General features: G+C 36.2%; 1 protein-coding gene across 3 annotated transcripts in view; it reads right to left on the bottom strand.

The window, feature by feature from the left end:
- ZFYVE9 (zinc finger FYVE-type containing 9) overlaps positions 1–12,951 on the bottom strand; it is a 211,604-nt gene that overhangs the window by 80,630 nt on the left and 118,023 nt on the right. Inside the window, exons 5-7 of one of the 3 annotated variants that reach the window (XM_030325988.1) lie at positions 6,093–6,192; positions 3,459–3,635; positions 1,671–1,840 (exon numbers count right to left, since the gene is read on the bottom strand). In XM_030325988.1, coding sequence (XP_030181848.1) covers positions 1,671–1,840; positions 3,459–3,635; positions 6,093–6,192 — 447 coding nt within the window. The remainder of the gene's footprint in view (positions 1–1,670; positions 1,841–3,458; positions 3,636–6,092; positions 6,193–12,951) is intronic. The other 2 variants (XM_030325990.1, XM_030325991.1) reach the window with 2 other exon arrangements.

The raw sequence follows: 12,951 nt of genomic DNA, 5'->3' as shown, positions 1-12,951 counted from the left end.
AAATTTAAGAACAGTCAAAACTAATCTATGGTGACACAAGTCAAAATAATGGGGCTACCATGGAGAAAATTAGGCAGGTATTGACAGAAAAAGGGCATGAGGGAACCATCCAAAGTGATGGAAATGGTCCTGGAAAATACCCAGGTATTTTCACCTGGGTAGTGGTTGCACAAGTGTGTGTGTGTGTGTCTATAAGTTCATCAAGTTGTCTCCTAAAGATTAATGCTCCCTAAATACTTTACTATCTAGATTTTATACCTGAATAAAGATTAAAACTATTTTTTTAAAAATATGTCCATGTTGGGGCATCAGTCAGTTAAGCATCTAACTTCAGCTCAGGTCATGATCTCTCAGTTCATGGGTTTGAGCCCTGCATTGGGCTCTGAGCTGACAGCTTAGAGCCTGGATCCTGCTTTGACTGTGTCTCCTTCTCGCTCTCTGCCCCTCCCCAGCTCATGCTCTCTCTCAAAAATAAATAAAACATTAAAAAAATTGTTTTAAATGTCCATGTCTTATATTTTTATCTATGCTATCTATAAGTTAGGATGCTATCAGTTTTTAGTGGGTTTTTGTTAAAAATTTTGCAATGTTCTCAATACATCATATAAGAGGAAATTTGGAAAATTTTATTGGCAAACCATTATTATCTGATTTTAAAGTCTAGTACAGGAAATGATGCATAAAACCACCTTTTAATATCATAGAAAGTGGTCATTTGGCCTCTACGTACATACCACCTGTGAAAAGGAATTTATTTCATTCACGGAGTACCTATTAAGTGCCACACACTCTACTAGGCCATAAAGATGAGAAAAATATATTCTAGTCTGGCCCTAAAGATAACTATTATCCCAATACTTATCTGGTAAAATAAAAGAATTATTAATCTTAAAATGAAATTCTTCTAGTTTAACAGGTAAGTATTTTTTTATCAGATAAGTATTAAAAAAGAGTGTTGAATAATGTAAGAGACAAAAATAAAATAACTAACTTGGTTTAATTTTGCAAAATGAGCTGAATCTTGTTTCCTTGTAACAGTCATTCACTAGAGCTTCCTCTTGCATTCAAACAGAATTTATCTTCTAAAAACCTATCAGGGGCTCTTGGCTGTCTCAGTTGGTAAAGCATGCAACTCTTGATCCTGGGGTTGTGAGTTCAAGCCCCACATTGGTTGTAGAGATTACTTAAAAATAAAATCATTAAAAATCCTACATGGCAACCAAAAAGTAGAACAGAAGAAAGTAGAGATGCTTGGTTGAAAAGAAAGGAATAGAGGGACACCTCAGCCACCTTTATATGGCCTGGCCCTTCCTCATCATGGCATTCCCAAAAGGTCACCACAGAACCTGTGAAACATTGCTCGAAAATCAATGTACAAAGGGGGCAGGATTCCCTCTGCATTAGCTCTAACTACAGCAGTAGCCTGAGCTCACTGAGGACAACCTTCATGAGAATCTTTCCCTGAAAAAAACCTTCCAAATACATAGCAAACAAGAACTGATTTTGCCACATTTACTTTACTCCCGAACCACACACATACATCCTAAACTGTACCTGAAACCTATAGGCTTCCACAGAAAGGTCACTCAACTTAGAAAATGGCAAGACAGAAGCAGCACAATGCTGAGTAAACTAAGTACTCACTTTTAGATGCCGTTTTGTTTTCTTACCTCTGCCGGTAGAGGACTGGTAGTTACTGGTTTAACTGGGTCATGTGAGACAGCCAAGGTTCCTGCAGAGGAAGTTCCATTCACTGTTAATTTGGCTGCATCAGCAACTTCTCCATTAGGCAAGATCCCATCAGCAAACCAAACTCGCCTCTGCTCTCTGGGCTGAGCCACTTGAGGAGCCAGAAAAATAAAACAGGCATCACTGTGATATTGGTAGCGTTTCTAACATGAAAGAAGAGAAGGTCACCATTTCCAGAAGTACAAAGAAGTCACTATTTAGCATCTTATAATTATAAATATAAGAACTGTAACTGTGTATAAAAGTGGTTATAAATTAATAAAATACGAGTTTAAATATATTCTTTATTTCTATAACTTAAAGATTTAAAATACTTTGCTTTAAAATATTAAGAGTTTGTAAGTACACTTATAATTATGTCACTTATTCTGTTCCATATCACTGACAGAGAAACTAAGAAAGGTGTTTTAAGTGCCTAGGAAATAAATTAATCACAGGGAAAAAATATCTAGCAATAGATGTCCACATCTCCTAAAAGGATGAGGTTTCCGTGGGAATTAAATATCTGGAAAAGTGATATGGTATTTTTAAAGGGCAAAAGATGCCCTGAAGAATGTTGAAGAATTATTTACTAATAAAGGAAGAGTTAGCACAGATATGTAAGAGAATTGGGAAGAAAACTGACCAGATCTCTGGCTAAAGAGTAACGGAAGATGAAAAAAGACTGATCTGGCAGTGCAAAAGTGGTCTGCAATACGGGAAAAGCTGGAAAACTAAGTCCAATGAAATGATCTCTTTAAATCCAATTCCAGAAATCAATTCCAAACAGCCAAAACAAAGAGAGACTAGGGAAGAACAACAAAAATGACAAATGAAGTAAAGAGAGTAAAGATTTTAAGAAAGAAAGCCTGAACTCATAAAAATACAAGGAGTATGACTAAGGGATGATCTGAAGAGGGGAAAATGGGGAAGAACATGATAACGTCAGTAGAAGTCTCTGATCTTCAAAAGGGGACGAGGGCTATTTAGCAAGGGAAAGGGAATATTACTAGACAAAAAGACATAAAATTAATGAAAGAAGATTGATTTTAATTATCAAGGGAAACTTCCTGACAAGACCATTTTAAGGAAATACATAACTGTTATTTTTACTACTGATAATTTCCTGAACTTACAAAGTATCTTTCACCTGCAAATATCATAATCATAAAGATATAAATAAACTAAAATAAGTTGAGCCCATAATTTTCTATCATATGATATAATCAGAAAGTTCTGGAGTTTATAAAAGTCTATGTACCTAACAATATGTTCATATTCTTATTTGGATAGATTAAAAGTGAAAAGAGAAAATGGCAATGGGTTTTCAAAATGCAACACTAAAACGGGCTGCTCCAAAGAAAGAACTCTCCATTTTCATAAACTCCTACAAAGAACATTAAGGTAGGCATGAAGCTAGGATTTTACAGGCCAACTTCAAATTCTGTATCTCTTTTCAAGTAGAAGCAGTGTAATCACTCCATTCTTAAGTTGGAGAGAGTATTGGCCTATTTTTGGAGGTGTCTCCAAAATATCAGGTAACACAGTATTATTCTTTACTTGCCCAGAAATAGTCTTGACACATTTCTCACCTTGATCCTTCCACTTTAATAACCACCCAAAGGGACTTATCTACAGTGTTTTAAAGACTTGTGCTGTAAAATCACATCAGCACCTTTTCAGAGGAACTTGGTGAGGAAAAGGAGAGAGAAGAGCACATGATTCCCTACCTTCTGCTCCAGGGTGCTTTAAAACTCCCACAGGTACCATCACAGTGGGAGGTGGAGAGCTCAGGGCTCCTGAGGCCTGAGCTTGCTGCAAGGGAGGGATAGTAGAACAGTATTCAGCAGGATTGTTAGGGTTAGGGCTCTGGCTTGAGGCACTCATCATGTTCTCCCAGGCTTGAGCTAAAGCAAATACAGACAATCAATGTGAATGGATTGCAAAATATGGACATCAAGACCTCCTCAATATTGGATAAATAATGTAGCTCTTCCTCATTAACACTCATAGTACTACTCTCTCTTCCAACTAGTGAAAGTATTAAGGAGATAGGTTATTTTATTTAATAAAGGAGACCATTTAGTTAAGTAAACTATTTGGAAGCAACAAATAAGAATTATGTGATAGTTCTGGTACAGACTAATAGCAGATCAGTCTGAGATTAAAGACTAGGCCCCTGGCTTCTTTAAAGGAGACCATACATTCCCTTAAGAGGGAGTGAAACATCAAACTTACTAAGGGTTTGCAGCTGGGATGGCAATTTAGATATTTGGGGGTGGGGGGGCAGGTTTAACATTCAACACATTTTATAAAGTTCTTCAAAAATCAAAATTGGGCCTAAAATAGCATAATTCCATTGTATGATATTTTTGTTTCATTTACAGACTTTTAGGCTCTTCTTAGTTGAGGTAAAAATTTCACTTGAAAAATTCTAAAAGCTAACGCTGAAGAGAACACATCTCAACATTTTTGCGAATTCTGCTATTGTGTAATCATTACCTCGTGTAAAAGTATCCAGCAAAAACAACCAATTTACATCTTTGGTGTGTCTCAAAAGCATAGGACCCATCTGAACATGAAAATGTGCCAATATCATACAAGTGCCATCAACCAATATGAGTGATTACAAGTGTGTTAAGATTCTGTATACTCTGTAATTTTACTAAATATTGACATATCAACTATTGTCTTTAAAGTAAATAAGATGAAAGGAGCTACAGAAATGAAAGATACCAAATTTTATCTTCTAGGTTCAGGTAATACCACATGCTCAGGAATGGAAAACACCCAATTTTTTAAAGCATCTTTTTTAAAACTCTCATTCAATATCAAAGAATGATCCATAAGATCATGAATACTTATTGCCTCCAAACTTCAGGACAAGGCTAAAAACAATAGCTAAGTTCCTTTGAAAGCATTGGCAGAAAGAGGGGAGGAAGAGAAAAGGAGAAAGGGAAAAAGGGATAGGGAACACTGAAAAGCATCAAATTAAATATTCAGAAAAAGACTTCGCTAAGCCATGCGAGAGGAAAGACTGCTGGAAAAACCAGAAAAAGTAGATTACTTTAGGATTCCCTGGTAAGGGCATCCTTGGCTTAATAAAAATAAGTATTCCATATGAATCCTCTGCCATTTCCTTCATCTTTGGATATGCCAAGTTAAAAAAAAAAAAAAGAAGCTATCAAGTTGAAAGACCTCATCAAATAAAAGAGGTACTGGGTACTATAATTAAGCAGCATGCTCTTTTCTGTGGATATATGTCTGAAAATGAAAGCAGGAATAAAAATCATCAATTGAACAACTGAGTGAAGTAACTACCATCTAAAAATTGACCCTTAAGAGTAGAGAGAATGAATTAATATTTTGATCAAAATTGTAAGAATTCAGAAATGGGAGGAAATTGGGTGGATCACAGGAGATCAGAACAGATCAGATTAACTGACATGCAGTAGTTAATAAGCCAGCAACAGGAAAACATCACTATGAGCAACGCAGACAGACAGAGCAGGAGGGGTCTTGAGCAGATAGATTCCCGCCTCCAGGAGGCACGCTACCCTGGCACAGGCATCAACTTTTGTCCAAGTTCAAAATTTTATTCGTAATTCTTCTGGCAACTGTACAAAGACATACAGAGAAAATACTATAGCCTGATTAATTTTCTTGTATCTCTTTACAAAAATATTTTTTTTTTTTTTGTAATTCTAAACTAAAATGCCCTTGGATTCATTTCCAGTCCCACAAAAGATGAACACTGGACAAGCTATATTTACCTTCTCCTGGTCATGTTCTTTTACCATATAACTAAATTCAAAACCAATATTCTTATAACAAATCTAAATAGTATTAAGGAGATTTCTGACAGAAAAATGAACTCCTCTACTTGATCTGAAACGCTAAATAATTTATTTTTAACAAGATGAGTGACAACCAAGTTGTTAATAAGAATACACTTCAAGTTATTAAGGTATTTCCTAGAAATAGACAGCTTCCCTTGAAAGGAAAACCTCAGTCCAATTTTAATATTTCATCATCTGAGTGGTCAATTGCTTCCCACCCCCATCCCATTCCAGTCATTCCACAGGAGCATTAAAGCCACACAGCACCAGATTTCCACCAGAACCTCCATTCTTCCTGCAAAACTTACCTGACTTTAACATTTGTTTATTAAGTTAGGCACAGGGATTCTGAAATGCTACAATATTCTCAAAACATGGAAATTTGTTCCATATTTTTAGTTAAAGTTGTGACTTTTGAGAAGGTGAACAACTTATAGAGAAAGGCAGGAAAAAACAGTAGTCTTTTCATAGGAATTCTCTGGTTCTGTCTTGGCAACTGTGAATTCAACCTGTTTTAATACTTACCATTCATTAGCACTGAATGGCAGATTACACATACTCTAGCTTCCTTTCTATCCATGTATAACAGTTTACATTTCAGGCTACAGCAGGAAGCACAGAAAACCTGTAGGAATAAGAACATACTAAATTTATTTAGGGTAACAGTACAAAGAGAGCAAACCAATATTGACCAACACTGACAGGAAACCATATTACTACAACACTAAAAACTTCAAAGGAAAATGCAGTTGAGGAAGCTGGGCCCCAAGACTCAATTCAAAAGCAAGAGTGAGATGACACGTCTGTCAGCAATAAGGAAAGTAAAAGTCTGGCTGAAAATAAAAACCTTACCCAAGATCACACAACAAATACACAGCAGGAGAAAAAAAAATGACTTGCCCTTAGGCAAAATTCCTATACACAATATCACATAACATGGGCATTTAAAGATAACTAACTACATCTGCTATCTTTGTTTGGAAAGGCAATATAGCAGGGTGAAATAAACAAACATTGGGAATTCCAAGTTTGAACTTCTGATTTTTATTCATCTTATAGATGGAATAATAATAATACCAGCTCTTTTTACTGGTTTGCTATGAAAGCTAGGAAAGCTCAAAGTATACAACTCAATCATAAAAATAAGCACAGCCCTTGGGATGCCTGGTTGGCTCAGTCAGTTGAGTGCCGAGCTCTTGATTTCAGCTCTGATTACCATCTCACGATTCACAGCTCCCATGTCGAGCTCTGCACTGGCAACATGGAGATTGCTTGGGATTTTCTCTCTCTTTCTCTCTCTGCCTCCTCCCTGCTTGTGGGTACATGAGCTCCCTCTCCAAAATAAATAAACAGACTTAAAAAAAAAATAAGCACAGCCTGCAGACAATCAAAAATTCATGAGGCCAATTTCCAGCACCTTATTTCCACCTTCCAGGGTTGGTTCTTGATAATTTTACTTTCTTGTCCCTTCCACATTAGACAACAAGAATCTCCTCAGCTCCCTGTTAAGATTTATTTTCTTGAGAAGTCATTAGTCATTTATCACAGAGAGCTTCATATGGGCAGAAAGCTGTTTCCAGTAAATTCTACTAATCCAGTTTTTAGAGTCAAGAAGTATCCATCTTACAAAGATGAATCAAGAGATGAGGTCAGACTAAAGACAAAGTGAGAGAGATCATCGCCTCTCTTACTAGGTATGATTAATATATCTAGCTACTATGATTAACAATTTACAGTTTTCAGAGGCTTTACATTCTCAAAGTAACTCTGCAACAAACAGAGTACAGGAAATAGATTATTTCTATCAGAAGAAACTTGAGTTTGGGTGGTTAAATGACTTGTTCAAGTCCACAGCAAACTGTATGAATACAAGCACTTTACATATACTATTTCATTTAACCTCTATGAATTCAGTCACTTACAATCAACAGAGTTGAATAAACAAATGTTAAGCAAAATCATTCAGCTGTACAGCTAGTAAGTTACATAGTAAGTCTCCAAAGGCTCTGTTCTTAACTACTATGTAATACTGCTTCATACTAATTCATATATGGTATTTCATTTTGAGACCTGACTTTTCCTTTTTCCTCACCATGACTATATCTCATCAATTGCTAAATCCTGTTGGTTCTCCCTCTTAATCTCTCCCTCTCCATCATTACTGCTGCTGCCTTTATTCAGGCCTCTACTATCTGAGGCCTAGAAGATGATCACAATCAATTACCTGTCCTCCTAATCTTCAGATGTGTCTTCCCAATTCATCTTTCACACAAACAGTAAATGACAGAACTTTCTAAAACAGTAAATCTAATTATGTCAATCTTCTTAAAAACTTTCAATAACCTTTCTAATCAAGAGGTAAATCCAAGAAGCCATCATTCACTCATTTATGCTACAAATATTTGAGCCCTAACTATGTGCTGAGCAGCAGACTACCCTATTAGGTGTAGCAGTGAACAAAATAGATATGGCCCCTGCCTTCATGAAATTCATAGTCTACAGAGGTTATTATCTAAAATTAAATAATTACACAAGTGAATAGAAAATTACTTGCTTCAAAAGAAGTACATAGTAAAATAAGATGTAATCTAGGCCTTACCTAGATTGACAGGGTCAAGAAAGGTTTTATTTAGGAAATGACATAGATAAAATATGAGGTAAAAGTTTTCTATGCACAAAAGAGACAATAAGCAGAGGAAACAGAAAGTAGGTCCCATTAGGGGAAGAAAGCATGGCTCCATCAAGGAACTAAAAATAGTTAATATGGCTAAAGGCCCTTAGATTAAGGGAGGCATAGAATAAGCTGAGGCCAGACAAGACAAATATATGTTTCCACTCATGTGTGGAATCTAAGAAATGAAACAAATGAACAAAGAAACAAAAAAAACCAGACTCTTACATACAGAGAACTGGTGGCTGCCAGAGGGGAGGTGAGTAGGGGGATGAGTGAAATAGGTAAAGGGGATTAAGAGATACAAACTTCCAGTTATAAAATAAATAAGTCACAGAGATGAAAAGTAGAGTATAGAGAGAATACAGTCATTAAGAGTAATGTACAGAATTATACAGATAAAAATACATTATACAAATAAAAATAACACTGTATATTAGTTATACTTCAATTAAAAAAAAGAAGGCAGACCAAGCAAAGTTTGTACAGGTTGTATTAATAATTTGGGTTTTTGGGGCACCTGGGTGGCTTAGTCGGTTGGGCAGCCGACTTCGGCTCAGGTCATGATCTCGCGGTCCGTGAGTTCAAGCCCCGCGTCGGGCTCTGTGCAGACAGCTCAGAGCCTGGTGCCTGTTTCGGACTCTGTGTCTCCCTCTCTCTGACCCTCCCCCATTCATGCTCTGTCTCTCTCTCTATCTCAAAAATAAATAAACATAAAAAAAAAATTTTTTTTTAATAAAAATAAAAAAAATAATTTGGGTTTTTAAAATTTTTTTTAAATATTTACTTATTTTGGAGACAGAGAAAGACAGAGCATGAACAGGGGAGGGTCAGAGAGAGGGAGACACAGAATCCAAAGCAGGCTCCAGGCTCCGAGCTCTCAGCACAGAGCCTGACACAGGGCTCGAACTCACAGACTGTGAGATCATGACCTGAGTCAAAGTTGGATGCTTAATTTTGTTTTTTTAATTAGAGCAGTGGGAAACCACTTAAATGTTTTAATCAAAGGGGAAGATACGGCTACAGTGTAGGGAAAAAGTAATGGATTTGGAATTATTCAATATACAGAACTCAGTCTAATACACATTAGCAGAATGAAAGAAATAAACCCACATAATCATCTCAAAGCAGAAAAAGCATCTGACAAAATTCAACACGCTTTCATAATAAAAACATAATCAACATAAAACATAATAAAAACAGTCAAAAAACTAGAAATAGAAGGAAACTACCACAACATAATAAAAGCCATATACAAAAAAAATCCATAGCAATAAATCTAACCAAAGATGTAAAAGATCTGTATGCTGAAAACTATAGAAAGCTTATGAAGGTAATTGAAGAAGATATAAAGAAATGGAAAGACATTCCTTGCTCATGGATTGGAAGAATAAATATTGTCAAAATGTCAATACTACCCAAAGCTATCTACACATTCAATGCAATCCCAATCAAAATTGCACCAGCATTCTTCTCGAAACTAGAAAGAGCAATCCTAAAATTCATATGGAACCAGAAAAGGCCCCGAATAGCCAAAGTAATTTTGAAGAAGAAGACCAAAGCAGGAGGCATCACAATCCCACACTTTAGCCTCTACTACAAAGCTGTAATCATCAAGACAGCATGGTATTGGCACAAACACAGACACATAGACCAATGGAATAGAATAGAAACCCCAGAACTAGACCCACAAATGTATGGCCAACTCATCTTTGACAAAGCAGGAAAGAACATCCAATGGAAAAAAGACAGTCTCTTTAACAAATGGTGCTGGGAGAAGTGGACAGCAACATGCAGAAGGTTGAAACTAGACCACTTTCTCACACCATTCACAAAAATAAACTCAAAATGGATAAAGGACCTGAATGTGAGACAGGAAACCATCAAAACCCTAGAGGAGAAAGCAGGAAAAGACCTCTCTGACCTCAGCTGTAGCAATCTCTTACTTGACACATCCCCAAAGGCAAGGGAATTAAAAGCAAAAGTGAATTACTGGGACCTTATGAAGATAAAAAGCTTCTGCACAGCAAAGGAAACAACCAACAAAACTAAAAGGCAACCAACGGAATGGGAAAAGATATTTGCAAATGACATATCGGACAAAGTGCTAGTATCCAAAATCTATAAAGAGCTCACCAAACTCCACACCTGAAAAACAAATAACCCAGTGAAGAAATGGGCAGAAAACATGAATAGACACTTCTCTAAACAAGACATCCGGATGGCCAACAGGCACATGAAAAGATGCTCAATGTCGCTCCTCATCAGGGAAATACAAATCAAAACCACACTCAGATATCACCTCACGCCAGTCAGAGTGGCCAAAATGAACAAATCAGGAGACTATAGATGCTGGAGAGGATGTGGAGAAACAGGAACCCTCTTGCACTGTTGGTGGGAATGAAAATTGGTGCAGCCACTCTGGAAAACAGTGTGGAGGTTCCTCAGAAAATTAAAAATAGACCTACCCTATGACCCAGCAATAGCACTGCTAGGAATTTACCCAAGGGATACAGGAGTACTGATGCATAGGGGCACTTGTACCCCAATGTTTATAGCAGCACTCTCAACAATAGCCAAATTATGGAAAGAGCCTAAATGTCCATCAACTGATGAATGGATAAAGAAATTGTGGTTTATATACACAATGGAGTACTACAGGGCAATGAGAAAGAACGAAATATGGCCCTTTGTAGCAACGTGGATGGAACTGGAGAGTGTGCTGCTAAGTGAAATAAGCCATACAGAGAAAGACAGATACCATATGTTTTCACTCTTATGTGGATCCTGAGAAACTTAACAGCAACCCATGGGGGAGGGATAGGAAAAAAAAAAAAGAGGTTAGAGTGGGAGAGAGCCAAAGCATAAGAGACTCTTAAAAACTGAGAACAAACTGAGGGTTGATGGGGGGGGGGGGGGGGAAGGGGAGGGTGGGTGATGGGTATTGAGGAGGGCACCTTTGGGGATGAGCACTGGGTGTTGTATGGAAACCAATTTGACAATAAATTTCATATATTGAAAAAAATTTAAAAACAAAACAAAACAAAAAAACCAAAAAAATCCATAGCAAACTTCATACAATGATGAAAGACTGAAAGCTTTTTCTCAAAGATTAGAAAAGGCAATGATGCCTGTTTTCACCTCTTCTACCTAACATAGGTACTGAGTTTCTAGCCACAATATCAGGCAAGAAAAAGAAATAAAAGGCATCTAAACTGAAGTAAAATTATCTTTGTTTGCAGATGATATTAAGTTATATACAGAAAACCCTAAATATTCCACACATAAAAACCATTAAAAAAAAACATTAAAACTTAGAAATGAATTCAGTGAATCTGCAAGATACAAAGTCAACACACAAATATCAGTTAGCATTTCTTTCTATACACTAAAAATGAACAATCGGAAAAGGAAATTACAAAAACCCTCCATGTACAGTGACATCAAAAAGAATAACAGACTAGATAAAATATTTGTTATACATAATGAACAAAGGGCTAAGATCCATAACATATAAAAACCTTCAATGAACTAAAAAGAAAAATACAAAAACCTCTAAAGAAAGTAAGCAAAGAACTCACACAGGTAAATTTACAGAAAAATAAAAGTCTAATAAGTAAAGATATAGTAAGTATCAGTTGTAACAAAATAAAAATTAAAAGAATGAGATTCTTTTTCTATTGTACAAATAATTTTTAAAAACTGGTATCCAATGGTGGTGAGGGTAAAGAGAAAAGAGGAACTTTCTCTCAAATCCTCCTGGTGGTAGTATAAATTGGTAGATTAATTTAGCGGTATCTTAAAATTTTAACTGTTCATTCCCTTTGACTTAGCACATTCAATTTGAAAGATTATCCTACAAAAAGAAAATCCAAATGTGCAATGAGATGTATACAAGAATTAGCTCTGTACCGTCATAATAGTCAAAAGTTATCAACAACCCAAATGTTCATCAGTAGAGGAATAATTAAACTGCAGTATGACCATTAAATGGAATGCGGTTAGCCTGGAAAAAGAATCAGAGAGTTCTATATGTAGTTACTCACATGGAAAAGTAAAGTAAAATAGTCAAGTTGGAGGATAAGAATTGGATTGAAATAGGGCTTTTTCCCCCCCTTTCTTTTTACTTTTATATAATTTTTTTAGGTGTTGGACTGGGATATTTTAATTTTGAGTAGAGCCTTTTCTATATTCTAAAAAGAAAATAGAATTAAAAGGAGTATTAGTTGGTGTTTCAGGTTGAACTGTGTCTCCCTCAAATACATATATTTAAGTCTTAATCCTTAATACTTCAGAATTTGACTCATTTGGAAACAGGGTCTTTATGGAGGTAATCAAATTAAAATGAGGTCATTAAGGTGAGAGCTCCTAATCCAATATGACTGGTAACCTAATAAAAGGGAAAATTTGGACATAGCATGTGGGAGAATACCATGTGAACATAAGATGGCCATCTACAAGCCAAGGAGAAAGACATGGAATAGATCTTCCATTACAACCTTCAGAAGGAACCAACCCTGTCACCACCTCAATCTCAGACTTCTAGCCTCTGGAATTGTGACACAATAAATTTTTATTGTTTAAACCACCAGTTAGTGGTACTCTGTTATGACAGTCCTAGCAAACTAACATAGTTGGGGACTTTCCAAAGTAAATGACTTGCTCCGGGTAAAAAAATCTCAAGTGAGAATTGAAAAAAAACTCCAAAAGAAC

Source organism: Lynx canadensis, chromosome C1 (genome assembly GCF_007474595.2).
Source record: "Lynx canadensis isolate LIC74 chromosome C1, mLynCan4.pri.v2, whole genome shotgun sequence".
Classification (NCBI taxonomy): domain Eukaryota; kingdom Metazoa; phylum Chordata; class Mammalia; order Carnivora; family Felidae; genus Lynx; species Lynx canadensis.
Note: the sequence above shows the minus strand (reverse complement) of the source record. Positions and strands in the feature narration are given on the sequence as shown.